Source organism: Macrobrachium nipponense, chromosome 2 (assembly GCF_015104395.2).
Source record: "Macrobrachium nipponense isolate FS-2020 chromosome 2, ASM1510439v2, whole genome shotgun sequence".
Taxonomy (NCBI): domain Eukaryota; kingdom Metazoa; phylum Arthropoda; class Malacostraca; order Decapoda; family Palaemonidae; genus Macrobrachium; species Macrobrachium nipponense.
Window position 1 is genome coordinate 54,943,151 of NC_087201.1, and position 24,101 is coordinate 54,967,251.

The window sequence follows — 24,101 nt, forward strand, 5'->3', positions numbered from 1 at the left end:
GCACACTGGAACACATGCACACTATAAATACATTTACTCACGTATCTATACTTTCATAAAAGATAAAATCCAAATAAGTTAAGTAAAATTTAAAAGTTTTGTTTTCGTGTTTTACTTAGGTTTATATTTTATCAACTAAATTACACTTCTTCAAGAACATAAAAATAGGCATGACTGAAAATGCAGTGGATTCTAACAAGATTTCTTTCAAAGATTTGTTTCCAAATGTCGACAGTCGTTGTTGGTTGTACTTTGGGCATTCGCATAACACGTTTGACAGTTATAACCTCCTTGCACTCTGCACACTCAGGAGCTGAGCTATGTGGGCTGCTCATTAAGTGTCCATGTGTCAGACGGGTATGGCCTATACAGAGACGTGTCAGAATTACTTACTCATGTCTCTCTCCCTGATATGATGAACTCCACTTACCAACATCAGGTTTTATTTGCTTTAATTTGTTATTTTCTGACTCATCATTCCAAATATGTTGCCATTTCCTTACAATACCCATCTTTATGTATGTTACATAATCCCTCATAGGGAGATTCACACTTGATCTTGCCATTTGATTTGCTTCTTTGGCTGCTTTGTCAGCCTCTTCATTTCCTTTGATCCCTAAATGGGCAGGAATCCAACATATTTCTACATTTTTCCCAATAATATCTTATTTAGGAAGTGGTAATTTAATTTGTTGTAAAGCATTATTTTTTGGTTTATAACTCTGGATGGCTTCTATGGCACTTTTTGAGTCACTAAAAATCACAAAATTATTGAGTGATGTTGTTTTAATTATTTTTATGGCCGAGGCTATTGCACAAAGTTCTGCTGTGAATATTGAAGTTGTATTAGGAAGAAAGAATTTATATGATTTGTCCTGGGACACTGCAGCATATCCCACTCCATGTTCCGATTTAGATCCATCTGTGTATATTGCATGTGGACCTTTTCGGTTCATATGTTCTATTGTATGTTGTCTATGGTGTGACGGCATATATAAGTATTTTTTTGATAAATATTTTAATTGCGTGCAAGTTTTCATTTTATTCATTGTCCAAGGCGGAGGTAATTTTACTACTGGAAGAATCTGTATATTCACATTTAGTGACTCAAACAGTCTTCTAGCTCTAATTGGAAAAGGGGGTGGATGATTTTTTATAAATATATCTTTGAGTTCAAATAATTTTTTTGTTGGAGAATCGCTTGTCCTAATTCTCAGAGCTCTCTTCATTATTACAAACTCTCTATGGAGAGAGAGAGGTAGTTCACCACATTCAACCTGTAAAGAAGAGGTCGGTGATGATTTAAAGGCTCCTGAACATATTCTAAGGCCCTCATTATGAACTGGGTCCAACATTTTTAGTGCTGCGTCTGACGCCGAGCCATATACTTTACCGTAATCAATTATAGACAGGACTGTTGCTTTATGCAGTAATGTAAGGGTTTGACTATCGGCTCCCCAAGTAGTGTTTGATAATTTTCTAATTAGATTTAATGCTTTTTTTACATTTTGATTTCAAGTATGTTATGTGGGGTTTCCAGTTTAAGTGAGTATCAAACACTAAACCTAAAAATTTAGCAGTTTGTCTAATTGGTTTACTATGATTTCTGATTTTTAAATCTATTACTTCACCATTCATCCACCTTTTATCTTTATAAAACCCTACTGCTTGAGTCTTATGTATGGATAACTTAAATCCTACAGATGAGGTCCATTCATTTATTTTTATCATACTTTTATTAATGATGCGTTCTGCATGTTTAATACGAGAGGCTGAATAATATATCGCAAAATCATCCATGTATAGGTTGCTTTTAATTCCAGTAGGTAGATTTTTATTAATATCATTAATTGCTAGGGTAAACAGCGCTCCACTAAGGACACTTCCCTATGGAACAACATTTTCAAGTGGAAATGTTCTGGACAATACATCATCGATTCTCACTTGAAAACTACGATTTGTTAAAAAGTTTTGGATGAACCTAGGTAAATGTCCACAGATGTTGTTATTTTGTAAAGTTTTTAATATAGGGTACCTCCAGGTAGTATCATAAGCCTTTTCGATGTAAAAAAAAAAAAAAAAAAAAAAAAAATTATTTGCTTTCGCTCAAATCCTCTTCGTATATGGTCTTTGAGGTTAGAGAGAGAATCTAACGTACATCTGTTGCATTGTGACCCGAATTGAGTGGGAGTCAAGATTTTATTTTCTCGAATGTGCCATGTTAATCAGGCATTTACCATTTTATCTAGTAATTTGCATAAGCAACTAGTTAGAGAAATTGGTCTAAAGTTATTTGCATCACTTGGATCTTTTCCAGGTTTAGGGATAGGAATTATTATTACTTTACGCCATTCACCAGGAAATAAATTTCTAAGCCATAAATGATTATAAAATTGTAACAAGTATGTCTTTGCCAGAGGGGCTAAGTAGCAGATCATCTCAAAACAAATATTGTCACCTCCAGGAACCGATTTATTGCTGTTAGCGAGAGCATATTCCAATGCTTTCATATTAAATTTTCTATTATAATATATGTCTTCTATTGTTTCAAAATTTATTGTTATTAGTTCTATATTATTTTTCTTTGTGCGGAAGTGGTCATCTAAATTTCTGTCACTACTAACATTAGCTAAGTTTTCTCCTATTACATTACTTATTTCTTTTGGATCGAGTATTCTTTTTCCGTCTTTTATTATGTCATGTCTGGGTGGTTTCACATGGGTACCATTTATTTTCCTGAATTTTTCCCATACTTTTTGTATGAGAGTATTATTAGAGAGATCTGATACATATTTACTCCATGAAATTATTCTTCTTTGAATTACTTCCTTTCGAAATTTTGCAGATATTTTGTTGTATATAGGCTTTAATGCCTCCATTTCTAGTAACAATATAGTAATTTTTTGTAAAGTACCTTCTAATATCGGTAATGTTTTATGTATTTTACAGAATTTCTATTCAAATTATCCATTCGTCTCCCTATTGAGTGTTTTATATTTATTAACCCTGTTAGCTTTTCGGACCACCACGGAACTTTGTGTTTTGTTGGATGGGGTTTTGAGTTTGGCTATTGCTTTATCAACAGCATTTTTGAAGAAATTTAGAAGAAACTTATTAGTTTCATTATGATCATTCAGATACTCAAATGGTGGTATAATTCTACTGTGCATTTCATATTGCTCCCAATCTGCTTTATAAATGTTATAGTGAGGAACATGTTTTGCTGGATTATTTTGTAAAAAGGAAATTAATATTGGGAAATGATCACTGGAGTACAAGTCATCGTGTTCCAATCTAATCTGTCAACTATACTTGTTGAACATAAAGTCAAGACTACAGAGGAAAATGTTCCATGTGTTTTTTTAATATGTGCTAACTTCATCATTATTTATACAACAAATGTCATTTGAATCTATAAGTTCTTCTACAGATGAGGTCCATTTATTTATTTTTATCATACTTTTATTAATGATGCGTTCTGCATGTTTAATACGAGAGGCTGAATAATATATCGCAAAATCATCCATGTATAGGTTGCTTTTGATTCCAGTAGGTAGATTTTTATTAATATCATTAATTGCTAGGGTATACAGCGCGCCACTAAGGACACTTCCCTATGGAACACCATTTTCAAGTGGAAATGTTCTGGACAATACATCATCGATTCTCACTTGAAAACTAAGATTTTTGGATGAACCTAGGTAAATGTCCACAGATGTTGTTATTTTGTCAAGTTTTTAATATAGGGTACCTCCAGGTAGTATCATAAGCCTTTTCGATGTAACAAAAAAAAAAAAAAAAAAAGACTGCTACAATTATTTGCTTTCGCTCAAATCCTCTTCGTATATGGTCTTTGAGGTTAGAAAGAGAATCTAATGTACATCTGTTGCATTGTGACCCGAATTGAGTGGGAGTCAAGATTTTATTTTCTCGAATGTGCCATGTTAATCAGGCATTTACCATTTTATCTAGTAATTTGCATAAGCAACTAGTTAGAGAAATTGGTCTAAAGTTATTTGCATCACTTGGATCTTTTCCAGGTTTAGGGATAGGAATTATTATTACTTTACGCCATTCACCAGGAAATAAATTTCTAAGCCATAAATGATTATAAAATTGTAACAAGTATGTCTTTGCCAGAGGGGCTAAGTAGCAGATCATCTCAAAACAAATATTGTCACCTCCAGGAACCGATTTATTGCTGTTAGCGAGAGCATATTCCAATGCTTTCATATTAAATTTTCTATTATAATATATGTCTTCTATTGTTTCAAAATTTATTGTTATTAGTTCTATATTATTTTTCTTTGTGCGGAAGTGGTCATCTAAATTTCTGTCACTACTAACATTAGCTAAGTTTTCTCCTATTACATTACTTATTTCTTTTGGATCGAGTATTCTTTTTCCGTCTTTTATTATGGCATGTCTGGGTGGTTTCACATGGGTACCATTTATTTTCCTGAATTTTTCCCATATTTTTTGTATGAGAGTATTATTAGAGAGATCTGATACATATTTACTCCATGAAATTATTCTTCTTTGAATTACTTCCTTTCGAAATTTTGCAGATATTTTGTTGTATATAGGCTTTAATGCCTCCATTTCTAGTAACAATATAGTAATTTTTTGTAAAGTACCTTCTAATATCGGTAATGTTTTATGTATTTTACAGAATTTCTATTCAAATTATCCATTCGTCTCCCTATTGAGTGTTTTATATTTATTAACCCTGTTAGCTTTTCGGACCACCACGGAACTTTGTGTTTTGTTGGATGGGGTTTTGAGTTTGGTTATTGCTTTATCAACAGCATTTTTGAAGAAATTTAGAAGAAACTTATTAGTTTCATTATGATCTTTCAGATACTCAAATGGTGGTATAATTCTACTGTGCATTTCATATTGCTCCCAATCTGCTTTATAAATGTTATAGTGAGGAACATGTTTTGCTGGATTATTTTGTAAAAAGGAAATTAATATTGGGAAATGATCACTGGAGTACAAGTCATCGTGTTCCAATCTAATCTGTCAACTATACTTGTTGAACATAAAGTCAAGTCTACAGAGGAAAATGTTCCATGTGTTTTTTTAATATGTGCTAACTTCATCATTATTTATACAACAAACGTCATTTGAATCTATAAGTTCTTCTACTTTACTTCCTGCTCTATTTGAGTTTGAACAGTTCTTATCCCATATTGGGTTGTGAGCATCAAAATCCCCTATTATTAATATAGATTCTTTGGCATTTTTAATTAATTCTCCAAGTTTATCAATATTGTAATTTTCATTTGGTTGGTTGTATAAATTATAAATGATATAATTATCGTTTTTATTGGAATTTTAATACCTGATATTTGGAGGTCGGCAGGTACTTTGTCATAACATACTTTGTTATGTACATATATGGCTGAACCTAAATTTCCTTCTTCTTCCTGTGATGTTGATATTAAGGTATATTACCTATTGTTGGTATTGTATTATTGACATGTTGTAAACATAATATCATTGGTTCATATTCCTTTAATAACCTTTGTACTTCTCCCAGGTGTAATCTGGTCTGTAGACCATTTACGTTCCATTGTATAATATAACTATTGGAAATATTATGTTATATTGGTCGTGTTTTGTTATCTTTTTTTTTTTTGCATTATTATCAACTAGAATTTTTTCTAAAATTTTATTTACCACATTCAGTTGTTTATCTTTACAACATTTTAAGTGTTCAATACACATACATCCTTTTTCATGGGTGTTTAAATCGGTGGCCTCTTTCTTTCTATATTTCATAAAATTTCTTATAATGTTTGTTAAGCAATCTTTTGTTATATTTTTTTGTTATCATTGCACAATGCAATGAAGCAATCATTGCAGCCACATGTGTTTTCATGTACATCTACTGCTTTATTTGTTCTTGTTGTACCGATTATTGGTGATGGAGTAATCTCATCACCTTTGACATAGTTACCATCATCCATGGTATGGTTCTCCTCCACTTCTTTGGTGTTTTGGATCTCTGCATCTATAGGTTTTATTATTATTTTAGGAGATAAAGGTATGTTCTCATTTTGTTTTTGTTTTTTCTTCTTATCTTTGGATTTTGGTTTGACCGGTGTTTCTCTAATTATAGTTAGTTTCTTTGTTTTTGGTGGTGTTCTCTCTAAAGGTCTTTTTTTTTCTTTAATTTTCGGTACATCACAACTTCATCCTTCCACCTCTGTGGTAGTATCTTCTTGTGCTTCTATATGCATTAACACTTCAAATGAATTTGATAGAATATTATCCAATTCATTTGCAACTGTTTCCCGATTCTTTACTATGTTAGTTTTTTCCTGCATATTACTGACTTCTTCTTGAGACCTACTTTGCTGCATCTTTTTACTTCTATCTGTATGTTTTTTGTTTCATTACTGGTTCCTCTTATAGAAGAATATGTACGCTTCTTAGCAGGATCTTGAATTCTTCTCACTTTCAATTCTAATTTAGCCTCTGCTATAGAGTTGCCTGTTCTTCTTTTAACATTTTTAGTTCAGTGTTGTACATGTAATACATGCACTTGGTGGTGTGTTCTGTAGATCCACAGTACGCGCATACTCTTTGTGTGTCCATACTAGCTGCAATTTTGACACTGCAGTGGCTTTGGAATTTAGGGTCTTAACTCTCTATTTTGGCCTAAAATTTTATTTTTGCTATGTTTACTACTTGTTTACTGCCTCTTTTACTTGTAATATCATACACCTCGCAATCCTCAACCTTGGGGTATCTCTTTTTTAAAGTCTAAAAGCATTTTCTTATTAATTGGTTCGTCGTTATTATCAGGAAGTACAATGGTACCCTGAATGCTGTTCATATTATCATGCTTTTCCACTTTAACATTAATAGTATCTATAATTTTTAAAGACAAATAGTCTTCTGACTGGCTTTTTGTTGTGGCTTCTATATGCCAAGTCTTCTCTTTTATTTATCTGAACGACATTTCTGCCGTTGGATGTCTATTTAGTAAAAAATTTTCTAATTTATAGGCTGAAATATTTTGTTCAGCTTCCATGGTTAGAAACCTTGACCAACTTCCACTCCCAAAAAGGGAGTCAAAGTGAGTCAAGGTCGGGTCATGACGGTACTGAGGTTTCCTATGTTTAATATATGGTATTAATGTTTTAATACCAACCTGGTCTTTGGGATTTGAGCTTCCGTTAGAATGGTTCAAATCCGTGCCAGAAGTTGTAGGGATATTTTTTAAATTTTCCATATAATAAAATTGTAAATTTCGTCCAAGAGGAGGTCCCTCTCACCAGGGAGGCCCAACTGGGGGAGGAGCAATACTGTTACACAGTGGTAACTGCCCTGGGACACTCACCTGGATATACGCCATACACACAATGCCTTAAGGGTCGTCAGTCCCATGAGATCAGACCCGGCACTGTGGGCATGGCTTGACATAAAAATTTCCCCTCGCTCAACCACGTCACGTACTCTAGTTTTACGGGTGGATCATGCTGTCCAACTCCACCCTCCATCAAGTTAAAAGAGCAGTCAATTCAATTAGTCCAAAACTATGCCAAGGTCGTCAACGAAAGAAGAAGGAGGGACGGGGGAAAATTTATAAGAGGAGGGGTAAAGGAGTTAAAGGGCCCAATGTTCAGTTGGATCCACAGCAGAGAGCATAGGCATAAAGGGGCATACTCTCTCTGCAGTGGATCGCTAAGCCCCCACCTCGTCAAGGAGTTGGGATCAGGGGGACAGGAATCTCAAGAGAATGTACGTGATAAGAGGTAACTGAAGAAGTGTTAGGAGTTTTCTGAAATGGAGTTAATCCATGATCTACTTGTGTATAAGTATGCATGTATGTATGTATACCTATGTATACATTGAATACATAGGTAGCTACATTTACTGACAATAAACGCAAGCAAATATTCTCTTTAGCATTAGACCTCAGGAAAGACCAAGAGGGAGGGAAACAAGTGGTGGGAGGAAGGGGGAGGAGATTATAGCTCAAGGAGGCTTATATCAAGAGCCAAGTAATCATAAAAGACGAGGGGACGTTGTCCGTGTCTGGATGGAAATGAGAGATGGAAAGAACTGGGAAAACTATAGGTGAAGATGATACTGGGATAAAGATAACTGAAGTCGTGGGCATTTGCCTTCATAGGTACATATATATATATATATATATATATATATATATATATATACATATATATATATATATATAGTATGTGTGTGTGTGTGTGTGTGTGTGTGTGTGTGTGTGTGTATATATATATATATATATATATATATATATACATATATATATATATATATACATATATATAGATATATATATATATGCAGGTAAGATCATATAATTTTGCCAGATAAATAGTATATATAATATATATAGATATAGGTATGTCTAGATCATATAGATTTAACCATATATATAGATATAATATATATATATATATTTATAGTTGCATGTATATATCATATAATTGTACATATATAGTATATATATATAATATAATATATTATGTAGTATATATGTGCTATGTGTGTTCACTTCCCCACGTGTAGTGTGTGTATAATAGGTGTAGGGATACATATATATTATATATAATATATATATATAATGGTAAAAGTATATTGATAGTATACATGCATAGATAGGAGTCGCGAATATATAGATATATATATAGATATAATTTTTTAATGCATGTAGATATCATATTTATAAGTTTGGACCAGAGATATAGACGAAGATAGATATACATATAAATGACCATTTATAAAATTTAAACCCAGATACATAGAGAGAAATATTATTTTATAATTTTAGTTTTTTTTTTTACATAGGATTAGATATTTTTATCCCTAATAGATTATAATTTTAAATATAATAATATTTATACAATTATATACCTAATACATATTTTTTTTCATAACATGTACATATCAATAGATTACGTTACCATATTAATATATTAGATATAATATAATAGAGATAGATATATAGGATTAAAAAATATAATTATAGAAATTATTAAAATTACCATATATATATGGCCCAAATAAGCATATAGGATAATATTTTATTAATATTTTAAATTTATATAATTATAATATATAATGGTAAAAATTATATATTGATAACTTTAGACATGCTTATATATATATATATATAATATAATATATATATATATATATATAATAATTATATATAAATCTTATAATATATTATATTTAATAATATGGTAAAAAAAATATATGTCCAACTCATCATTAAATCTAACCTTGTGCAAAAAAGAACAAACAATTAAACTTCACTCCAAAAAATAAAACAGTGACTGGAAAAACAACCTTATACAGAAAAATGTTATGAAAACCGCACAAAAAAACAAAATCGCCGGAAACAAAGGCTTCACAATGAGACCGTCAGCAGGTGGCTCTTCCCTTCGTTGCAAAACTTGAGATTAAAAGTGCTCGATCGAGCAGCCTCGTCCAGAGAGTTGTTTGGCAAATCCCGCTCCCAAAGCATAAAATGTTTCTTTTTTTTTATTTATTTTTTTTTCTCCAAATTTCCTTCACTGCACTTCACGCTATCCTTGTTCATGATCCTTTCACCAGGACTTGGGTGGGTAGGCCGGACTCAACCTAGCGACAAGAAGGGACCAACCCACATGCTTTTCCGAGTTGCTGGTACAGTAAGTTCCAAAACTGAAGCGACAAATTTCAGAGAATTTCGTTCGAAATTCACTAACTGGCAACTACAACTCGTAGCTAAAAAATATATATTTTTTCTACAGTGAAACCTCTATCGAGCAAAATAAAGCTAACATATGATGCACAAATATCAAATCTATGATATTTATAACAATCATAAGAAAAAATTACGATAATAGTAATTATTTTAAAGTATAGCAATTACTTCAAACTATAGAAACGAAACAATTTAAAATTCTCGTTCAACACAGAATTACCAACATTACCAATGTATATTTCGAGCAATGTGGAAACAAATATTTAATATTATAGTGTATTATCAATTATTTTAGCGAAGATGGATAAAACCATGCAATTATCAATAGAATGTGAAAGGAAAATCTCCGCGACATTAAACATAATCAACCATGAATGCACCTAGATTCAATGGAGAAGTTGGGGGTGGTTGGTAGTTCTGATTCTAGCTTCTGGGACCGAGCATAAAACACCATCTTCGAGAAAGGCTCTAACCTCTGCTGCTACCTTCAGGTGACTAGGCCTAGTTCCGGGCATTGCAAGGCTTACAATGCAGGGCCACTGTCTGTTATTTAGGCAAAGATAGAACCTTCAGGACCGACACCAGAACCTGTCCTTGCACCTGGGAAACAGACTCGCTATATAAAAAATAAGAAAGTCGGTCGCAAGCGACCAGAACATCCGTAAAATCACCATCTGGTTAAGCAGGGAGACGACAGAGACCACCCCCCCCCCCCCCCCCCCCCTTTCTAACTCTACCCACAATACTAACTCCACCTTTTTCACTTCAACCTACTACCTCAAATACTTCGAATCATGTTCCCAAACCGTGAAATTTAAGACTGAATTTGCGTAAGTGGGCGTATCATAAGGGAGTGATATCACCCAAATTCATATTTCCACTGACAACCAGTAATCCGTTCGATCCATGCAGTCAAGTATTATTGCATAACAGAAATTTATGAGTTTTTTGTAGATATATATATATATATATATATATATATATATATATATATATATATATATATATATATATATATATCTTCATGGAATTTCTCGATTGAGCAAATTTTGCATGCAAAATTGCGTTCAGGGTCGCACCAAACTAGTATTTTCGTAGGTTTCCACCTTTTTTTTTTTTTTCAGTGCATGAGTGAGACTATTCTTGTCCATACGATCCGGAGTGTGAATATGCTTGGCGAGCATTATTTTAATTAGAGTATGCCCCCCCCCCCCTTGGGTGTTTTTTAAAAGCTGTAATTCTTTCCGTCCCTTCCCTTCCCCCACCGCCTAAGCTCTCTCTCGCCCCCCCCTCATCTTCTCTCTCTCTCTCTCTCAGGACGTTTTTATCTATAAGGAATAACCAGAGGTCTGTTTTAAGAATCGAGCACAGGCCTATTGTCATGCTCGGGTGCTTCTATATATATATATATATATATATATATATATATATATATATATATATATATATATGCAGTCAAGTAATTATTTGCATAACAGAAATTTATGAGTTTTTTGTAGATATATATATATATCATATATATATATATATATATAGATATATATATATATATCTCTATACAAAAAAACTCATAAATTTCTGTTATGCAATATACTTGACTGCATATATATTATATATATATATATATATATATATATATATATATAAAGAAGCACCCGAGCATGACCAATCTAGGCCTGTGCTCGATTCTTAAACAGACCTCGGCGTTATTCCTTATAGATAAAAAAACGTCCTGGGAGAGGAGAGAGAGAGAGAGAGAGAGAGAGAGACCCGATGAGAGAAGAGAGAGACGAGAGAGAGAGAGAGAGAGAGAGCTTAAACAGGGGATACTCTAATTAAATAATGCTCGCCAAGCATATTCACACTCCGGATCGTATGGACAAGAATAGTCTCACATGCACTGAAAAAAAAAAAAAAGGTGGAAACCTACGAAAATACTAGTTTGGTGCGACCTTGAACGCAATTTTGCATGCAAAATTTGCTCAATCGAGAAATTCCATGAAATTAGTAACTAACAAGCTGAAAAATATATTTCCTTGATTCTTGAAATAGGCCTAACCCTGTAACCAACGCTAAAACGCGCACATAACTTGGATTTCGTTTTTTTTTTTTCTTTTTTTTTTTTACACCAACTTGTCTTATTTATATTTCATTTAATCAGTGCTAAACTTCACTGTGCTTTATCAAAAGGAATCAAATAATAACTTTCGATATAACGCCATAAAAGTAGAAAGTTAATTTACAAATATTAGGCCAATGCTTATGCACACGGTTCCTGCTGCCACTCTATGGTGAACACTTCATACAGGGTTACCGCAAAGTCCGCACATCACCGAGAAATTATAGCTCCGCACCGGGATGTGTAGTGTTTAATCTCCACTTCCTAGCATACTTATATCGAAACTTATTCGGTTATAATCACTTAAATCACTTCAACTAATGCAATTGCCTAATGCATATTTGCAGTTGTTTTCTCAAAATAAATAAGTAAATAAATAAATAAAATAAAAACTCATTAAACATGACTAAGTTTACAATAATGTAAGTCAGCCTTCACCCTGAGATTAATTCACAAATTAATTAAATTTTACTATACTATATGTATGTATGTATGTATGTAATATATATATATATATATATATATATATATATATATATATGAAATTACAAACGCAAATTGAGATTGCTGGACCTAAAGAATGAAAGCATTTTAAAACATCACGTTTTGGTTACTCCATAGCTGTTGTCAAAATCAGTTTCTTAATTGACAATCGCATGATCGTATTTGATATTGGCGCGTGAACACTCGAGACTAGTGAAAATGGTTAATTTTTCAAAAATATTAGTACTTTCAAAAATATCATATAATTTCAATCATTTTTCATTGATGAAAAAAAGTTTTAAAAGCATAAATATATATGCGGACCTACAGCGCCGCACAAGTGAGGAGTGCAGACCTCAGCCTCTGCATTCAATTCGACTCCCCCTCGAATCTTCTCCGCACTTTTGGTCGTTCTCCGCACTTTGGCAACACTGTGTTGCGCCGTCAGGCCAAGGAAGGAGGAGTGGGCAGCAGGTATTTTTCTTGAGCATAGAGTAAAGTATCCATAATCTATTAATGTTAATTAAGAGAGTGGTCGTAAACATTTTTTTTGTTGACGAAACTGGGTTTGAGTGTAAAATGTGCATTTAGGAAATATGCGAAAATAAATATGAGACTAAAAGTGCTTAGGAACTCAGTATTTATGAAATAGCATTTCCTATAGATCATTAAATCTTATATACTGACATGACTGTCCACGAGATCGATACAAAACTTTCACAACAGTGTTAACAGTGATGATCTGTAAAGCAGCAAGCCACCTCTTTATATATATATATATATATATATATATATATATAATATATATAAAAACACACACACACACACACACACACACACACACACATATATATATATATATATATATATATATATATATATATATATATATATATATATACCTCAATAAGGTAAGTGAACTGAAAATTTTGCTAATTTGCTGATAGAGATGTATAGAGATGTTCTTATATAATATATATATATATATATATATATATATATATATATATTATATATATAGCATATATATATATATATATATATATAAAGGTTTTTTTTGCCACGAAGGAAAAAATGAAAAAGCGAGATAGCCGAGTACTTTCGGTCCTATTCGGACCCTTTACTGAGCAAAGGGTCCGAATAGGACCGAAAGTACTCGGCTATCTCGCTTTTTTTCATTTTTCCTTCGTGGCAAAAAACCTTTATTTATACATAGCATCACGTTTTATATACTTCGTGATCAAGTTATTCATATATATATATATATATATATATATATATATATATATATATATATATATATATATATATATATATATATAAGAACATCTCTATCAGCAAATTAGCAAAATTTTCAGTTCACTTACTTTATTGAGGTAGCAACCATACACACAGATACATAGTCTATATACTTATACAATTCATGATTGGGCCAACCTCCATAAAGAAGGCGGGCGATATGAGCAATAACACTAAAAAATTACGGCTATATATAATTTTCTTTATTTACTAAATGTTAGTAACTAAAACAACACTGAAATATTAGGATACTTTCACCAAATATAACAGGTTCATATTTGGTGGAAAAGAGAAAGACAGAACCACAGAATATAACAAGACAACGATAAGTAGAGAGAAAGACAGAGAGAGATAACTTATTAAGTTCTTTTCTAGATTATGGTGTGAAGAAGCCTCGTGTTCTTATTTTCTTCCTAGCACCAGATCAGTTGCAAAATATCAGTTATTATCAATTTTACTATATTTTTTTTCGTAAGGATATTTTCATCCTTGTTTTCAAGATGCATTGTAATAGAAAATAACTTAACTCAATTTCTGTGTTTCAAGAACCAAAGAAGTTTTCTAGTGCCGATGTAGTTATAGCTAATTCTAATGTGTAAAAGAGTTAATATGTTATTGTAGGAATTTAACTTTTCTCTCCTGTGAAGTCAACTGCCGTGGTCCTTGCCGTTCCCTGACCATTTCCTGTCTTAGGGAGGGTTAGGAACCACTAGCTTCTACCTTTACATTGGCGAATTAAGTTGCCTAGTATATGGCCATTCGTAGACTGCAGCTTTTAGCTCCACTAATTCTATCAGGGCTTATTTCTTCTACCTTTTGGACCCCCGTTTTAATATTCCAGGCTTAGTTTCTTAACTGCTGTGCTCTTATCTGTCTCAACTTTATTACCTTAATCTGTTTTCCTTCTTTTCTTGGAATGAAGCGCGTTTTGTAATTCCCTTTATTTCAAAATAACAAAATAAAAGTAGTGATATTTACAAAGCCTTCTATATTCAAAATTTAAGGCTTATTTCAGTTTGACTAAATGTTAAACTAAAAAACATCATTTAATTTTGAGTACTATAAATTTTAACTTTTCACTTTAAACCTTTGAAATATGCATGGTCTTCCAAAACATTTTGCATTAACTGGTAATCAAGTAAAAGGAACATAACAAAAAACACGTGAGCTAGTGTCAATATTTTATCATTATTATTAGTATGATAATATACAATGAGTAGGATGTCCAACCTCCATCTGCATCTGTGACCTCACACAGACGATCAGGTATGGAATCTACAGTTTATATGATGTAACAGAAGTGTGGTTTATGTATTTGATTTCCCTGGAACGTGTTTTACGCAGATATTTTTTTTCTTTATCAAGCACGCTTCTGCAATTCATTTTCTTAACCTTACAAGTCATGTCGTTTTCATTGTTGTATTTATTATTTGACGACATTATTGATTCTGTAATTGTTTTAAATTGCAACAGTTTCTTCGTTACTAATCATTGAGAGGCACAGTATTTAGTTGTTGTCATTATGATCCGTATTAAACAGTATTAATTACATTTGTGTTCTAAGGATGCATTCACACCAATGCGTCGCCTTATATAGAAATAGGGTTGTTTGGTTTGGATTTCTTACTTTTATTTCTATATTGGATTTCAATTTAGGAATCAGGTTATGCTCTAATAAAATTGTACTCCTTTATATCTGATTTTCACTTTTATATAGACAAAATTGAGTATAATTAAATTTCGTTTTACCTTTTCTTTGTATCCATATGATATAAATTTAAAATCTTAAAACTTACCTATAGTGTTTGAAAATCATTATGGTTGAGAAGTTGATTATTATATATATATATTATTTCTCTTGATGTCTCGGCTAATTCATTTAGAATGATATCTTTTAGTTATTTTGTTAAATTCAATAAAAATAAAACGTAGCTTAAAAAAATGGTCATTTTTTGCTCAGTTCCAATTGCCCGCCTGTAGTTAGTATTGTTGTTCTTGTAGACAAAAAGGTAAATAAAGGAAAATCCCTAAATATATTTTAATAGATAAGACGATGAGACCAAACAAAAAAGATACTTACTGCAAAAAGATCCCGAGAGAGAGAGAGAGAGAGAGAGAGAGAGAGAGAGAGAGAGATGAGAGGAGAGAGAGAGAGAGAGAATTGCAGCAATTTATAAAACCTACAAGGCATGATTAAAAATCTTTCTGAATGTTTCTTGCTATATTTCGATAAATCGAAATATCTCTTGTAAAATATTGAAAATCAAGGAAACGCGAGAGATATAGAGGAGAGTATATGAAGTGGGTATTCCAGTTTGAAGAAAATGTGGCCTTACCTGGCCTTGGCAGCAGCTGTTGTGTGACGTTGTTGTGTAGATGTTGTTTGAAATACGGAGAGGTTTACGAAGTGTGACGCAAGGATAGTGATGTTGTTTATAGGCTGCCTATTGACTGGTGAGGTCCTCGTAATTCCTGATGATGGAGGTGAAGAGCCCAAGGAAATGGAATTGAAGGAGAGAATTTCGGCCTTGCGAGACACCATCCAGTACCAGAGAGAGCAGCAGGTGAACTTGGACAGGATAATTTTTGAGCTGCAACAGAGGCTTGACTACAATGAAGAGATTTCAGAGGCGGCGGTCGGAAAGTAAGAAAGCACTCGTGTGATGCAGATAACTGAGGAGGTGTTGCAAGAACAGGCCTGGCAAGAAAGGGCCCACTTATTCGAAGGTGAGACGTTGTTTGTGAAGAGAAGGATCAAGTGAAGATAGAAAAACAGCAGCTGGAAGACAAGATTGTCAAGACACAGAAGAAATGAGCAGTTGATGGATTACACAAAGATGCCCTATGTGAGAGGATAAGGGAACCGACAGTGCAATTGCCAGAGGCAAACTGGCAAGTTGAGAGGCAAGAGAAAAACTGCTACGACAGAAGGAGAAGGACCTGCAGAAATATAGAGCGAAGAAGCGGCGCGGATGGCGAGGCTCGTCCAGGAAACGAAAAGACGCGACCGAAAAGACGCTAATCGGACAGGAAAGACGCCGAGGTCAGGTTCGAGCTCCTGCAGAAGAAAGTGGAAGACCTTAGGAAGGAAAGGTGTGGACTCCATTGTGAAGTTGAGGTTGCAAAACTGAAGAGAAAGGAGCTGAGGTGCCTTGTAGAGGAAGGAAATCATGGCTTCAAGTGGCTGGATAGGAGGAGCGGTGTTCAGGGCGAACGGAACGACCAGTTGGAAGATGAGGTTGGAGAGGTGCGAGGAGCGAAGGAGAAATGGTTTTGCCAGTTGAAGAAGTTTGCCTGGGAATTAGAGATGCGTGGAGAAAGAGAAGTGGAAAATGAAGGAGCAGCTGTCCATGTTCAAGGAATGGAGCGACCAAGTCTAAGCTGGCCTTGTGAAGAGGGATCAGATGTGAAAAATTTGAGGATGTTTGTTGTATGGAAAGTTTTTTTTTTTTTATTGAAATCAATAAAGTTTATCTAGAAAGTACGATTTTCATTTACACAATGAATTTTTTTTAGCAAATTTTGTTATTTAGATAATAATTGGAGTTTAACTGGAATTGAAAGGACTTGTTTGATAAATGCATGTGTTAGAATTGATTTTAGTTTGGAATGGATTTTAAGAGTGAAGTGCAATACTTGATTTTATGATTGAGAAAAGTAAAGGTTTGTATTTGATGAAAGTTTTGAAGTATACTATATGGAAGGTTTGATGTTTATATGTAATAAGTTTGGTTTGTTAATGGTTGAAGGAAATGAAAGTTATCTGGAAATAAGTATAAAACGTTTTGTAAGAGTTTTATTGATTGGTGAAAGGGAAAGGAAAATGAAAGGATTGGTGGAGTGGCAAGATTGGAAGCAGAGGATAGAGAGAAGATTGGGGAGGGGCAGGAGAAGGGAAACATTGAGAAAAGATTGGTGGGGAGTGCCAGGGAGAAGCAGAGGATTAAGAGAAGATTCAGGGAGCGTCAGAAGAAGAAGCAGAGACTTCAGAGAAGATTTGTGGAGTGCAAGGATAAGAAGGAGAGGATTCAGAGAAGATTCTGGCATGCGAAGAGAAGAAGCAGAGGATTGAGAGAAGGCCCTGGAGAATTGAAAGGATTCAGTGGCATATTCTGGTTCTAAGGTTAAGCAGAGGTGTTACTCTCTATAGGGAGGGCGGGCAAAGCTCGCCATGGGTCCCGGGAACAGGCGGGCGAGGCCCGCCTGGCGTCCCGGGACGGGCGGGCGACGGCCCGCCTGGCGTCCCGGGACGGGCGGGCGAACGGCCCGCGTCTGGGCGTCCCGGGACGGGCGGGCGACGCCCCCGGCGCCAGCCGGGCCTCCCGGGACGGGCGGGCGACGGCCCGCCGGGCGTCCGGGACGGGCGGGCGACGGCCCGCCTGGCGTCCCGGGGACGGGCGGGCGACGGCCCGCCTGGCTCCCGGGACTGGGCGGGCGACGGCCCGCCGGCGTCGACGGCGACCGGCGTCGGGACGGGCGGGCGACGGCCCGCCTGGCGTCCCGGGACGCGGGCGACCCGCCCGCCTGGCGTCCCGGGACGGGCGGGCGACGGCCCGCCTGGCGTCCCGGGACGGGCGGGGCGACGGCCCGCCAGGCGTCCCGGGACGGGCGGGCGACGGCCCGCCTGGCGTCCCGGGACGGGGGCGGGAACGGCCCGCCCACTCGACGGCCCGCCTGGGCCGGGAGGGCCCCGGCGTCCCGGGACGGGCGGGCGACGGCCCGCCAGGCGTCCCCGGGACGGGCGGGTCGACGGCCCGCCGGCGTCCCGGGACCGGGCGGGCGCGGCCCGCCGGGCTCCCGGGACGGGTCGGGGCGACGGCCCGCCGGCGTCCCGGGACGGGCGGGCGACGGCCCGCCGAGGCGTCCCGGGACGGGCGGGCGACGGCCCGCCTGGCGTCCCGGGACCGGGCGGGTCGACGGCCCGCCGGCGTGGGACGGGGGCGACGCCCGCGTCCCACGGGCGACCGGCCCCCGGGCGTCCCGGGACGGGCGGGCGACGCCCGCCTGCGTCCCGTACGGGCGTGCGACGGCCCGCCGGCCCCGGGACGGGCGGGCGACGGCCCGCCGGGCGTCCCGGGACGGGCCGGGCGACGGCCCGCCGGGCGTCCCGGGACGCGCGACGGCCCGCCGACGGCTCCCGGGACGGGCGGGCGACGGCCCGCCCGGGCGTCCCGGGACGGAGAGCGACGCAGGGCGAGTACCGGGACCGGGCGGGCCCGGGACGGCGGCATGAGGGCGTCCAGGGACCCGGGCGGGCGACGGGCAGCTGGGCGTCCCGGGACGGGCGGGCGACGGCCCGCCTGGCGGGGCCGGGACGGGCGGGCGGCCCGGCCCCCCGGGCGTCCCGGGACCCGGCGGTGGGCGATGGCCCTAATCAGAATGAAACGCACAAACTTGAAACGAACGCGCCAAGGGTAAACAATGAACGAAGCATACAAACACCATGTAAAATAACTTCAAATGTGACTTTTTAGATCGTCTGCATGATGGAAGCCTAATCAGAAATACTAATTCAAACAAAATCATTTCGAGCTCCTGTGGTCTCATTATTCGTTCGTTAATAGGCTGTTACAACGAGAAAGCAATTTCCCAGAAACGAAGTCTCTTTACCGAACTTTAACTTGTGTCTTTAGTGTAAATTGTAAATTACTTTATATTACTTGAAAATGTGCATAAAGTACAGGCAGTCGTACGTTCAATCTAACAATAACAACAGACTTTTCAAGAATATTTTTACGAGCAAATCAGCACAGTTCATCAATAAATGGAGCAGCTAAAATTGTTTTTAGTAGTTCCGGCACTAAACACTCTCTACCCCATCTCCATGGATTAGATAAGCCATACATGGTACTGTCGCGCACAATAGTTCGTTCCCTCTGCTGCTGAATCGGGCCCTTTCACACTATGCGATTCTAGTCGCACCAAGATACGATTGCGGTGCCGGATCTAGATGCGACACAAAATTGCGCAAATCGTACATTTGTCCGAACTTGCCGCACAAAGTGACCCAATTTTTGACAAGCGCTTGCAGTCTGCTCTCAGCCTGTGGTGGTGACTACATATACGGAAGAGAAAATTGTCTTTATTTATTACATTTGAGAAAAAAGAAGAGAAAACCTAGAATTCACTCGGTACACCCTTTGTATACACAAAGGCACTTGTACGGTGCATTTGTCACAATTTTCGAGGAGCTGAAGAGAGATAATGATAAATTTTGCAATTACTTCAGAATGTCTAAAACAATCTTTGAGGAACTCTTGTCACATCTGCATGACCAGTCGCTAAAAGAAATACGACATTCAGAGATGATATTTCGCCAGCACAACAACTGGCAGTTACCATTAAGTAAGAGGAAATAATATGGACCTTTCCTTGTTAATTTGCTTTTCCATATAGAAATTAAAAAGGAGAAATGAAAACAACTAGTGTTAGCTGAAACATCTCTATTTATCAAAAGTATAAACTGATATATCTATATAAAACAAATCGTTTTACTTTGATATAAAAAAATCCATATCTCTGTTTTCATTAATTAATGTAAGTAAAACGTAAGTGTTAACTATAAAAACTTCTAAAAAAATCATATATATCGAAATCAAAAGCTTTTAGTCCTCTTTTATATCAATAATCTGCCGATAACCTTCTAATAATTTCAGTATCAAAACGTAAATGTAACCTTAATGAAAAAAACAGCAAATCATTTTAGTAATCATTTCTCAGTAGTTTATACTTAAGCAATCCATACCTTTAGTTCTTTCTTATTTACGAATAACACTATTGTTATTATTATTGTATGGTGTTTTTTCGTTGCATGGAACAAGTGGTTATTCAGCAACGGGAATAACACTATTTATATCCCTCAAATGTTTTTTCAATACCCAATGCACCCGATCACCAGAAGCAGTGGAACTGTGGAAGTCTACTGCTGTCGCACTTATATGCAGGAAACAATCGCATAGTGTGAAGACACGTATTGAAGGCAATGGCCAACTGCAATCGCGTCTGGGTGCAGCACCGGACATGGCCAGTGGGGCCTGTCGTCTGTAATGCGATGCCGGACCAGGGTTACCGCAAAGTCCGCACATCACCGAGAAATTATAGCTCCGCACCCGGGATGTGTAGTGTTAATTTCCACTTCCTAGCATACTTATATCGAAACTTATTCGGTTATAATCAGTTAAATCACTTCAACTAATGCAATTGTCTAATGCATATTTGCAGTTGTTTTCTCAAAATAAATAATAAATAATAAATAAAATAAAAACTCATTAAACATGGACTAAGTTTACAAATAATTGATAAGTCAGCCTTCACACTGAGATTAATTAACAAATTAATTAAATTTTACTAAACCAGATATGTATATATATGTATATATATATTATATATAGATATATATATATATATATATATATTATATATATATATATATATATATTATATATATATATATATATATATATATATATATATATATATATAATATATATATATATATATATATATATATATATGAAATTACAAACGCAAATTGAAGATTGCTGGACCTAAAGAATGAATGCATTTTAAAACATCAAGTTTGGGTTACGTCATATGCTGTTGTCAAAATCAGTTCTTAATTGACAATCGCATGATCGTATTTGATATTGGCGCGTGAACACTCGAGACTAGTGAAAATGGTTAATTTTTCAAAAATATTAGTACTTTCAAAAATATCATATAATTTCAATCATTTTTCATTGATGGAAAAAAAGTTTTAAAAGCATAAATATATATGCGGACCTACAGCGCCGCATACGTGAGGAGTGCAGACCTCAGCTCTGCATTCAATGACTCCCCCTCGAATCTTCTCCGCACTTTTGGTCGTTTCTCCGCACTTTGGCAACACTGACTTCATATCACACTTTGAAAGCCGCACAAGTTTCTTTGGGGAAATTCTTTTTTTTTTCTTTTAACAAACAATTACTGAACTAACATTGATCATTCACTGGGGAAATACTTTGTGTGCTTATACAGCTAATCACTGATACGTATTATCAGATAAATAGGATGACAATAATTGGAATAAAATATATCGTAACTTGGCAACCCATGAGTTTCTAAAGAAGTACGATCAATTCTGAGATTTGTCGCTTCACTTCTGGAACTTACTGTACCTTGCATATCCCACCAAAAATCCTCTCTATAATAAACTACGCAGCGACCATCCCCCCTACCCGCCCCCCCACCATTTTTTTAAGACCACTGCGACAGTCATCTTTAAAGTCCTTCGAAGCAACAGGTCTCCTCATCCTCCTTCCCTTTCTCAACCGGGGTCGACGTTGCTTTTGTTGACTTTCTCCGAGAACTGAATCATGAAACCCACGAAATTCTCTCTCTCTCTCTCCACAAACATAATATTCGGTAAATGGCATTTTATTCATCTTAGTCATGTTTCCAAAGCGAATAAAGGAATAAAAACAAAATATACCATAGAAACAAGGCTTCCAAGTTTCTAGTGAAAAATGCTTGGAATATAGCAAGTTCAAATACCTTGATAGAACGTTGCAGGAAAAAACCTACTATGCGAGCCACATTCCCACACTCACGTACACACATACACACACACACATTACAGCATACACACATTTAGAAAATGAATGCGGTTGCATTAGTAGGGAAAAGATATTCTAACAAACTTCTGGAAATAAATGATGGAAACTGAGAGCACCTTAATTCCTGACTCCCCTACTAGATAAACATGCAATTATAAACCGACTCTCGCACTACATACATATGTAAATATACAAACTTCCCTATACAAACACTTGGATTAACCTACAACCGTAGGAGAAAACCATATATTTTTCTTTCGTTTTTCAAGGAAAAAAACATTAAAAAATACTGAAAAAAATACGCATGAAAGACCTAGAAAACTATAAATATTTGCCTCTGAATAACAATAAAAATATGACAATTTTTATATTTCAGCCACTTGACTTAAGGGGTGTCTTCACACAGCGTTAATTTTCCTATTCTACCTCACTATAATTCTTAAATGGGGCTACTACCAAAAAACGCAGCTCATCAGGCAATGCCGAAGAAAAACGTTCTTTAATACTGAAAATTAGGAATAACAGTCAAATTGATCATTACTATTAGCTATGGTGCAAGTGGTGGTTATTTTCACAATCCTGACAATGAAATAACTCAAACTTTCCTACTAAAACAGCAAAAACAAAATTTTCAAAGTAAAAATTTTATTCATCAAACTTATCAACGTCTATAGTCAGGAACATCACAGAACTTCTGTCTCTCCCGTTCACCTTTCGTGACCAATCATTTACAAAAGCTAACTCTAATGCAAAAGCATTTGAAGTCTCTCTCTCTCTCTCTCTCTCTCTCTCTCTAGTCAGGTTCCTTCCCATCCAACCTTGATGCCAACACTGACTTGAGCTGAATATAGAATTTAGGCCAAAGGCCAAGCACTGGAACCTATGAGGTCATTCAGCGCTGAAATAGAAACTGACAGTAAAAGGTTTGAAAGGGGTAACAAGAGGAAAACCTCGCAGCTGCACTATGAATCAAGTGTTAGGAGAGGGTGGAAAGTAAGATGAAGAATGACAAGATGAAAAGTGGTACAGTAAAAGGAACGAAAGTGGTTGCAGCTAGGGGACAAAGGCACGCTGCAAAGATCCTTAAGTAATGCCTACAGTGCACCATGGGAGGTCCACTGATGGCACTACCACACTACGGAGTATGCCAACTATGAGAAACGAAGTTTACCCAACCCTTTGCGATGCCTCTAGATTCAAGGAATGGACGTCGGTCTGCATGTCAGTGATTGGCTGTTTCCGCGGTGCAACAGCAGCAGCAAGGATGAAAAACAGCGACCATCCGGAAGGCACAGCGGAAAAAAGCCATCTATTAATACAGGACATTGTAGAATTTCGTATCATACTCTCATGGACCTGCCTGGACAGTTCTCGATCAGAAAAAAAGTAATTATTTATCAGTTGCTCTTTGGATACTGATTGCGATACCGTGTTCCAAACTTTTATTAGGGAGCAAGTGAAAAGTTATGTATCGTTGATGATACAGCAACTGGTACGGGAACTCACAACGAAGTCTTCGTTGGAAAATTGGTAAAGTTATTTCCGATACGAGAAAATGTTACATTTACAATGGTCATTAAAGTTAACGAGCACATATTCTCCACACAAAATGTTTAGATATCATGCCGTTAAAAGCAATAAAAACTATTCTCTTAAATCTAAGATAAAATCCTAAAATATTACAAAATACTACCTCCGTCATCTCCTAAAACCATGTAAATATAAAACAAGAACTGGTGCAGATGGTGAGTAAGAAAGACACGTTTTCTTAGAAACTATATTATTCACACTTCAATTATACAAAGAAAACAAAATTGAATGTGGTGAGAGACAGAACTTTGGATGCTTGCTTGATGCTTGCATATTC

General features: G+C 36.5%; 1 protein-coding gene across 1 annotated transcript; it reads left to right on the top strand.

Moving 5' to 3' along the window:
• The first annotated feature begins 17,811 nt into the window (after nucleotides 1–17,811).
• Nucleotides 17,812–18,873, top strand: LOC135221180 (collagen alpha-1(III) chain-like). Its single transcript, XM_064259003.1, has one exon. It carries the CDS (start codon nucleotides 17,812–17,814, stop codon nucleotides 18,871–18,873), a length of 1,062 nt encoding a protein of 353 aa, XP_064115073.1.
• Nucleotides 18,874–24,101: the final 5,228 nt, after the last annotated feature.

Coding starts and splice junctions, on each gene's coding strand:
- LOC135221180 (XM_064259003.1), top strand. CDS start 17,812: ATGGGTCCCGGGAACAGGCGGGCGAGGCCCGCCTGGCGTCCCGGGACG.